At 47.4% G+C, this 10,022-nt stretch overlaps 1 protein-coding gene across 1 annotated transcript in view; it reads left to right on the top strand.

Moving 5' to 3' along the window:
- Window positions 1–5,545, top strand: part of Taldo (transaldolase) — a 27,358-nt gene extending 21,813 nt beyond the window's left edge. The window contains exons 7-8 of the mRNA XM_077638563.1: window positions 3,778–3,845; window positions 5,083–5,545. Coding sequence (XP_077494689.1) covers window positions 3,778–3,845; window positions 5,083–5,243 — 229 coding nt within the window. The 3' untranslated portion in view covers window positions 5,244–5,545. The remainder of the gene's footprint in view (window positions 1–3,777; window positions 3,846–5,082) is intronic.
- Window positions 5,546–10,022: the final 4,477 nt, after the last annotated feature.

The following is a 10,022-nucleotide window of genomic DNA, read 5'->3' as shown; positions in this document are numbered from 1 at the left end:
GGGATCACTGGCATGCTGCAAATTGATATAGAGGACCCAAAGAATCATACACCACTGGAAAAAGTGGATGTTGGTCACACAGTGGAACAAATCCTGAAGAAGTGCAATGCAAAGTGCAAAAGATATATTTCAGTTCAAGATGGAGTTAAGCAGTTCCTAGTCGCAGTGACGAAGAAGGTCCTTGAGAAGAGCCCCTTGAGGTTCACAGTGGTTAGAGGCCTTTCCTCGCTTGACCCTCGACAAATGTGCTGCAGGCCTCAAGAAAGTGTTGGAAGCACTCATTGCGGCAGGGAGGCTGACAGATCAGCGTCAAGACTCTGTACTTGCAGAGTACACGGAGCTGTTGCAAGAAAAACATCAACTGTGACTTTTCGAGAAAGCCACCAGTCTGGACACCTTTTTTAGTGAACTTCTGCAGTTCAATGCTCCTTATGCAGAGCTGTGGAAAGTTGTAAAATCTTTGCTTGTGCTAAGCCATGGTCAGGCAACTGTTGAGAGAGGCTTTAGCATAAACCGACAGATCTCTGTAGAGAACTTGAAAGGCCTCTCTTACATCTCACAACGAATTGTGTGCGATGCAGTGGAAAAAGCAGGTGGTATCTTTAACATTGTCATCACAAAAGATTTGAGGAAGGCGGTATCAGCTGCAAGGCATCATTATAGTGCTTACTTGGAAGCCAGAAAAGGCTGGAACAAGAATGTGTCAAGCAGTCAAAAAAGCGCTGTGCTGAGGACCAGCTTGACAGCCTCAATAAAAAAAGGAAGATACTGGAAGCAGCTGTTAGCGATCTGACTGCATCAGCAGACGACTATGCTGAAAAGGCGGAAGCAGCCAGTGACCTCACTTACATAATCAAATCAAATCTATGAGAAAAGCAGCAAGGCTAAGGCTGAGCAATTGTTAAACCTCAATAAAGATATTGAGGCAAAGCTTCAGGAGGTCTCTTGAACTTTCCTTGGTGCGTCTTGACAGATATGTTATCCTACATTGAGTGCAATAAAGATATTTATTTTTTGAAAATACTTTTGTGTTGCGAAACTACGAAATACAGCTTCGTAGCAAGTCCTTGAAAACCTCCTAGAAGGGGCCTTGAAAGTCCTTGAATATCCTTGAATTTTTTTCTGTATAGCTTGTACGAACCCTGTATATCACATAGCAACAACAACAAAAAAATGAAATACAGGAGGTGCCACCACCAGCTGTTTTTGCAAGCTGAGCGGTGCTGCATGGTAGTAGTTTGTCACACGTGCATCCCTGATGATGGCTGCACTGCCATTCACTTAAATGAGGATCGCACGGTCCTTTTTGGTGTGGACTTCACACGTTTGAATAGAGTGGTGTTGGTGTATATTAAATCCAATTTCCTTTGTGAGAAAGGCCCCTTCGGGGCTGGGCAAACATTAACATGGCCAGAAAGACCCATAGAATCAGTTTTTACTCGTAACTCGAATTAAGTGGAGTTGTCCTTGGCGTTTGTTTAAAGAACAAAGATTAGTTTTGCTGTTGAGGTTACCATTGTCAAACTGTTGGATAACAGCCCATAGCAGTTGTAATGTGGCCCGTATGTGGCTGTTGAGAATGTGTAGGCGTCATTTGTGTGTCACTGTGTTTCACTCTACCTTGATCAGTCTCACTGTAGTCATCTCTCACTTCTGCTTCCCACCTCTGTCTTTCTGCATCCTTCCACACAGGCCCAAACTGCTCTTTGTGGAAGTATGGGAGGGGTTTGCATAAGTTGTTCAAGAATGGCGTTGAAAAGATCAATTTGTGAAGTGCTGTCTTTTTTGTTTTCGAAATGAGCCAGATCCAAGAACCGAGTCAAATTAAACTGCAATGGCTCAATCCCGGCCGCGGCGGTCGAATTTCGATGGAGGCAAAATTCTAGAGGCCCATGTACTGTGCGTTGTCAGTGCACGTAAAAGAATCCCAGGTGGTCGAAATTTCCGGAGCCCCTTCACTACGCGTCTCTCATAGCCTGAGTCACTCTGGGAAGTTAAACCCCCATAAACCAAACCAAACCTAAACTGCAATGTCAAGCATATGTAGCAAACTTTCTTTTAAATAGCCGATCATACAAAATTGGGCAAGTTACGAAGTGAAATCTTGCGTGAAAATCTCATTTCAAATTAAAAATGAGCCACATCCTGCTTCTGTGCGCATTGAAATCAGCCAAATCCAGTCATCCAATAGGACAGAGCTTCTGACACCACACGATTCAGCCAACATGACAGCCTCATTGTAAGTTCGCCCCTGATAGCTCGGTCTGTTACGTATGTTTTTGCAACATTTATTCTTTTTTCCGGAGCTACTGTTTCCTCATGAATTCCGATGTGTTGAAGTCATTGGCTAAAGGTCAGTTCCCAGGCGATGACGTAGCCAGGATGCTGAAAAAATCAATAGCCACTTACAAAATGTAAACACACAAAAATGACTCATGAGAGCTCTAATGGAAGCAAGGAAGGTGCCATTACGGTATATAGTACACTTCAATGCTCAAATTTGTAAGGAATTAAAGAGGTGCAGTTGAGCACCTGATGGCTGTGCTGGACAAAACAAAAACTCTATTATACTTTGCATGATTCAGTGCTGGATGCAAAATGAAGCTCCAGCAGGCATTCCATTGGTTTCCTTGGTGTTTCCTGTTACAGGTCACAGTTACCCCCCCCCCCCCCCCCCCCCCTTTTTGACAGAGGATTTGGCAGAATTGAAAAAGATGCATGCAGACACGAATAATTCCTGAATCCAAAAGGCTACGGGAGGCTTTTTGAAAATCGTGGCACTGTATTAGAGCTCGGAAAGCATTGGAACGTCTATGACTGGAAGGCCTACGCTATGGCAGTGGTGATGTCCACATCGAACTATCCTTTCAAGGTTACTGAAACTAATGTTTTTTTCATTTAAAAAAAACGTGCCTGGAAGGGGTCCTCAAATTGGTGCTTAGCCGCACTATAAGGTTTGTGTGTCAAATTTCGCATCTGCCCTAAAGAGGGGAAAGACGCTTGCACAAGAGCACGCACACTGCCTTAACTAATTCGGTGAGAGATGTAACCAGTCTCCTCGTGAAGCACTTCGGCAGGTCCTGTCAAGCCAATGAAGGAACTTGCTTATTTTATTACTGTTTTCAGTCGTACTGAGGAAAAGGGCCCTTGGAAGTTTGCGGAGAAGGCTGCTTATATGTCCAGGTGGACAAACCTGCTCTTTATATATAATTACTAGAGCTGGTGAAATGTAGCAGGGCGCATATTTGTCGGTGCTGTAATGCTGTTTGCGCTGAAACCGGAGCACCACCCCTTCTGGGAGTTATTTTCAATTATAAGCCAAAATGTACTTCAGTAGAAATCAAGTGTACAGAACAAAATTGAGTCAACTCCAAATGTTTCACTTCGAAAAGACCAAATCCCATGATAACATCCCATTAGTATCACAAAAATTATGAACAATGTCTCATTGTGACTTTAAGGCTCCTCTGGCCGCCATGTAAAATATGTCATGTACTAATCGATTGGGTAGCAATAGAATACCTAAGGGTAATCAATTTTCGCATTTTTCTTAGTTCCTGTTTTGGTGGATTTGGTTCATTTCGAAAAAACAAAAACGTCCTATTGTTCCACCTAACGAGACTGCACTTCACTGTCCCTGCAGTGCATATGAGAAAGTTGCTCAAAATGAGATTAACTGCGGACATCTTGTCTTCTGTGTAGTTGTAATAGTCCTGGCATTAGTAAATGGCTGAACATTCATCCAGTGGTAATGATTCCATCTCTCCCGCGTCGCAGCCCTGCCCTGCTGTCAGAGTTGGCCAACTCAACTGAGCCCATCGTTCACTACCTGTCCGAAGCTAAGGGTAAGCCTAGTTTTGGAGTAGTCACCACAGCAGGCATCACCTGTGGTGTGAAGGGCATTTCAGTTGGTGTAGTACATTGTAACTGAAAATGCCTGCGTTCTGTTTATGACACAATGAGGTGGTCCCGAGTTGTAAGCCGCACATGGACTAGGGAGCTGGCAATATTTGGCCCGCACTATTTGGATGATTGTTTAGGCTTAGCCTTTTGATGGTGCAGTGGCCCAGCACAGTTCCGTTTTACCAGAAGGCTAAAGGAAATGTGAAGGGTTGACTAGAGGTTTGGTTCCTCTGTTCTGCAGTGTCCTTTTTATGGAGCATAAATAACTGTCCTACCATGAACAATTTGTGTGCCCTATTTTTTCGAAATGGCAGCTTTAAGCTTCAAATTTTGATATTCTACCCACAATCCCCCTGCATATGCGATTTTTTCCACCTGAGGTCCTGGGAAAAACCTCAAGTTTAGTGGAGGAACGCGCATCACATCTACAGTAATGAACCTCAGACTTTCTCGTCTAATTTTCTATTTGAGCACAAAAATATGGCATGGTTAGTGTACAGCGCTGAAGTGAAGTCGTGTTTGCCTTCCACTCGGGCAGATTTCTCGAAATTGTAGCGATGCCGTAATACAAGGACGTGCCAATGTCTTGTATTGATACAGGATTGTTCTCATGTACGTTGTCTCTAGGTACAGTAGATGACCATGGAGCAGAACTCTGTTAAGACGCATTATCTTATAAGGGAAACAATGTTGGAATATTTGTTTCCCATTAGATTCTGTGTAAAAAAAACATTCAATATGAGTTGTTTCATGTGACCTTTCGCGTGTGAGTGTGCGTGCATGTGTGAGTGTGCGTGCATGTGTGAGTGTGCGTGCATGTGTGAGTGTGCGTGCACGTGTGAGTGTGCGTGCACGTGTGAGTGTGCGTGCACGTGTGAGTGTGCGTGCACGTGTGAGTGTGCGTGCACGTGTGAGTGTGCGTGCACGTGTGAGTGTGCGTGCACGTGTGAGTGTGCGTGCACGTGTGAGTGTGCGTGCACGTGTGTGTGTGCGTGCACGTGTGAGTGTGCGTGCGAGTGTGTGTGTGGGCGGGTGGTTGGGTGGGTTTCGACGGGAAAGAAAAGCAGGGCTTGCCAGTGCAGTGGTCTGACTGCATGGTGCCATCCTTCGGCGCAGAACCTTTATGTTTGCATAGTGAAAGAGTTTTTCTTTTCTAATGCAAGTTTTACCTTCATGCAGCCAAGAAGCTGGACCTGAAGAAGGTTGAGGTTAATGAGCCAACCTTCCGCTGGGAGCTTAATGAGGACCAGATGGCGACAGACAAGCTTTCTGATGGCATCCGCAGGTTCGCGGCCGACGCCGTCAAGCTGGAGAACATCCTCCGCGAGAAGCTCAAGTGATGGCTGCCTTGTCACTTGTATTAAAGAAAGCTTGGGCACAAGGGTGCATACTACAATGGTCATCGGTTGTTGAATCGCTTCAGGCGTTGATTCTCCAAGCCGATCCCTCCAACCAGATCATACCGCTGCGGTGATAGAAGTTGGGAGCAAGCTGAAAGAAGATTGACATTTTTAATACGGTTTTTAGGCACAAAAAGTTTTGCTACTAAAAGATTTTGCAAAAATTCTGCGTTGCAATATGTTATATATTCAAAAAGCTGTTTTGTTTGAAGAGAATAAAGGTATTTTTATGTTGAACAATATACAGCCATGGAGTTCTGTTCCTTGTATGTGTTGGATCGAATGTTTGGATGTGCAATGCCTGGTCATTATTCATTCATCTTTGAACTGAGAAAGATGTGAGAAGGGTCAGGGACTGTCAAAGATAATATAGAGCAGCACAGACTAAAGGAGAGACTAGCGAGGAGTGGTTTAGCAGAACAGAATTGTGGGGTTTAAGCTCCCGAAGTGACACATGGCCAATGTTGTACTCCGTAGTGAAAGGCTCTGTGTTAATGTGTACCACCTGGAGTTCTTATCACATGTGTTAGCATCGCGCAGCACACTAGCACTTTTTGTTTCGCTTCCATCGAAACGTGGCCAGGATTTGACACGTGTCCTCTAGATCAGTAGCAGAGTGCCTTAACCACTGAGCCATAGGCGAAGGAAGGCTCGGCTTTCATCCGCCGCTCGGCATAGGAAGCTCAACAGAGACTCCCCAAAGACCATAATGGGCAAACCCTCAGAATATCAGAACTAGCTAAAAGAGCGCTATAATTCGCGTCTGCGTACTAAGGCAATGGCTTCAACACTGGAAAGGGGGACTATCTTGCCCTACCAGCATGCAGCAAGGCCGATTACTGGCACAGTGACAGGCGATAACTCCACAAACTTTATAAATATATTCCCGCGTATACTTCCTTCCACTCTTCACCTCGCCTGTCGAGCGCCTTGCATCATTGGATGGTGTGATGGGCTGGAAACCAGTTCTCTCACTTTGCTGGTCGCTCTCCACTTGGCTAACTCCTTTCAGCATGCCCTCGAGCGCCTTGCATCATTGGATGGTGTGATGGGCTGGAAACCAGTTCTCTCACTTTGCTGGTCGCTCTCCACTTGGCTAACTCCTTTCAGCATGCCCTCACCTCTTGCTCTTTTTCTCGTCAGCATGCCTTCCCTCTGACACAATCTCGGGAGTTGAAACTAACAGCTGTTGCTCTGAAAGGAGCTCCCTCAGTTTTTTTCCTCCATGCGTAAAACAGGTTTTGGTAGGGTAAAATTTCGGGGGTAGCCCGGACCAAATTTTCGAAGTGACAAGAGCCATATACCGTATAAACGCTGTAAGGGCCGCACCCGTGTAAGGGACGCACCCCGTATTCCCAAAGGAAATATTTGAAAGAAAAAATCCGTGTAAGGGCCGCACCCAAACTTTCCAGGAAACGTAAGAATAGCCTTCGAAATACATGCGCACAGGAGCTTCGAGGTGCCGCCCATGGATGGCGCCCGAGGCCGCGGGTCATCATCATCATCTTTTCTTCTGCCTCGAGCTTCTGCTACTGTACTTCCGCTATCCGTATCGGCATCGGTATCGCCAGGTCTAACTTTGTTCTGTTCTGGCTGTCAAAGCATGCGTGTTTTGGTGGTTGTGTTAGCGTGGTCGCTCGGCATAGTTGTTGCTCTCGTGCGCTGTCGTTCTTCACTTTTTCATGAACTGCCTCCGAGCATTGTCACTGTTGCACGATGGGCAAGCACCTCAACAGCTACACGGCGGGCTTTAAACTGAAAGTAGTGGAGTTCGCTCTCGAACACGGCAAGCGTGCCGCGGGCAGAAAATTTGACGTGGACGAGAAGTGTGTCCGACCGACGGTGGTGCGGACAAAGGGATGCGTTGAAGAATTCCAGCTCCAAAAAGCGCGCTTTCCGAGGCAAGCCAAGCAAATTTCCTGAGCTAGAAGAAGAGCTGCTATGCTATTCAAGGGAAGTGCGGAACAACGGCTACGCGTTGACAACGGACATGCTGCGCGTGAGGGCACAAGCCTTGGCGCGTGCTAAAAGCATACCGCACGAGGACTTCAAGGCTAGTGCCGGCTGGGTACGAAGATTTCTGAAGAGGAAGGGCCTATCATTTCGGCGAAGGACCACGCTGTGCCAGGGGCTGCCCCCCGACTACACCGACAAGGTGCTCAGCTTTCAGAAGTATGTCATCGGTCTGCGTCCTGAGCACAGCTATATATTTTCGCAGATAGCGAACGCTGACCAGACCCCCGTGTGGCTCGACTGTCCCGAGAGCTGCACAGTTGAACTGAAAGGAAAGAAGAGTGTTTTCGTGCGGACAACCGGCGCGGAGCGCCAACGGTGTACCGTTATGCTGTGCGTCACCGCGGACGGGCGGAAGCTGCCCCCCTAGTCATCCTGAAAAGAAAAAAAACGATTCCTAAAGGGGCCCCGCCGCGGTGGCTCAGTGGTTAGGGCGCTCGACTACTGATCCGGAGTTCCCGGGCTCGAACCCGACCGCGGCGGCTGCGTTTTTATGGAGGAAAAACGCTAAGGTGCCCGTGTGCTGTGCGATGTCAGTGCACGTTAAAGATCCCCAGGTGGTCGAACTTATTCCGGAGCCCTCCACTACGGCACCTCTCCTTCCTTTATTCTTTCACTCCCGCCTTTATCCCTTCCCTTACGGCGCGGTTCAGGTGTCCAACGATATATGAGACAGATACTGCGTCATTTCCTTTCCACCAAAAACCAATTATTATTCCTAAAGGCGTTTTCCCCTAGGTAATTGTAGTTCGCGCCCAAGAAAAGGGCTGGATGGACGATGAGCTTGTGCTCGACTGGGTAAAAAGCGTTTGGGAGAAGCGCCCAGGCGCCGTGCTGGCCCGACGATCGCTCCTCGTCTTGGACAGCTTCCGCGGTCACTTGACGGGTAGGGTTAAGGAACGCCTGCGCGGTATCCGCACAGACATGGCAGTGATACCGGGCGGCCTCACCGGCATGCTGCAACCCCTGGATGTAAGCGTCAATCGGCCTTTTAAGATTGAATTTCGAAGGCAGTATTCGGAATGGATGGCCAATGGCAATCACGACGAGACGCCGACAGGGCGGCTTAAGAGGGCACTGCTCGCAACTGTGCTTGGATGGATTTTGTCCGCGTGGAATTCCGTGTCGACCGACATTGTAACCCGGAGTTTCAAAGTGACCGGAATTTTAAACAGTTTAGACGGGACCGAAGACGGCTTTCTGTGGGCTGAACATTTACCTGAACACAGCACCAGCTCGGAGTCTGAAGACTCCGTGAGTGATGCCTGAACGGTAAATAAATGCCGTGCTTTCCAGATTGGTTTGCTTTCACTTGAAAAAAAAATTTCGAAAATCGCGTGTATGGGCCGCACCCCGAAATGTGCCCCCCGAATCTGGGAAAAAAAAGTGCGGCCCTTACACGCGTTTATACGGTATCAAGGTCGTCATCGTGTCGGGCACGCCCAGTTATGGTTGGACATTGATTTTGGTGAAAACCGGCCAAAGTCAAATTTGGGAGTGGCCCGGGCCGAATTTGGAGGTCGGCATACATCGTGTCGGGCACGATCTGTAATGGTTGGACATCTGACGTTTAACTCAAGGCTGTCGCTAAGCGTATTATCGTGGTGCAGCCAAGGATCGAACCTGCACGGATATTGACTTTTGCGTGTATACTCGGTGAGAGCGTTCTGTGGCTATGCGGTGGAGGCTACGAAGCTTAAAAGCATATATATCTCTTTCTCGTGAGCGCGTGATAAGAGCGCGCTTGTGAAATGGGGCCTCGCCCTCGCAGCTTCCACTGCATAGCCACAGAAAGCTGTACCCGAGTATAGTAGAGCTATCGCTCTAAATGTGTGTGGACACAGCTCAAGGATATGACGGGACAGTGGTTCTTCTTTACCACGAAGATCGCACGACATACATAAAAAGTCATTGTGGTGGCGTCGAGGTATCGACGCCAGAGTGAAGAAAGACGCGTTGTTCCATGGGCGGCGGCATGCCACCAAATTTTCCCGTTTTCTCCAACCAACGATGTATATATACAGATCGATGAATGTAGATGGTTCTTGTGATACATGCTAACAGTAGCGCCCTCTATACACATGTTTCCTCCTCTAAATGACAAGAAAAAGAAATGCAAGCTAAAAGTTCCAAACTGTTCCAGGCAAGCACAAAAAAAAATAAGACACAACAAGCAATTCAGGTTACATATAGTCCCGGTACACAGGCACTGTCCGTTGCCGCTGATATCTACGCCGCACTTCCACAGCCACATTTTCCCTCCGCAAAGTGTTTCCTTACTGTTGGCTATGTTCTGTCTGCTGCTCATCATGCATTTCACATTCTGTACCAGCAATTGATATGTAGCTTCCTGATGCCTTGTTTCAACCTGCATTGTATCCGGTACTGTCTCACGACAATCATGAGCCGCTGTTGTAGTGTCTGCTGCAACCAAGGTCGTGTTCCCAGTACCTGCAGAAGACTCAAAGTCGGACAGATCCGTCTCCAGATCAACTGCTCCTCCACGATGCCCCTTCACCTTCTCAACCAACATCTCTGCATCTTGCTGACCTCGCCGGGCAACTATCGTCAACTTTGACGCATTCCATTTCTTTCCGTCTGCTAGTAAAAATGAATTCCTAACTATACACTTCTTCACCTCCAATGGCAAGGAAAACTTCTGCTCGCCTTTCGTGCCAGTATCCCTCCGTATCTTCACAAAGTCTC

The sequence above is a fragment of the Amblyomma americanum genome, chromosome 9 (genome assembly GCF_052857255.1).
Source record: "Amblyomma americanum isolate KBUSLIRL-KWMA chromosome 9, ASM5285725v1, whole genome shotgun sequence".
NCBI classification, from domain to species: domain Eukaryota; kingdom Metazoa; phylum Arthropoda; class Arachnida; order Ixodida; family Ixodidae; genus Amblyomma; species Amblyomma americanum.
This window is presented reverse-complemented; position numbering and strand designations above follow the sequence as displayed.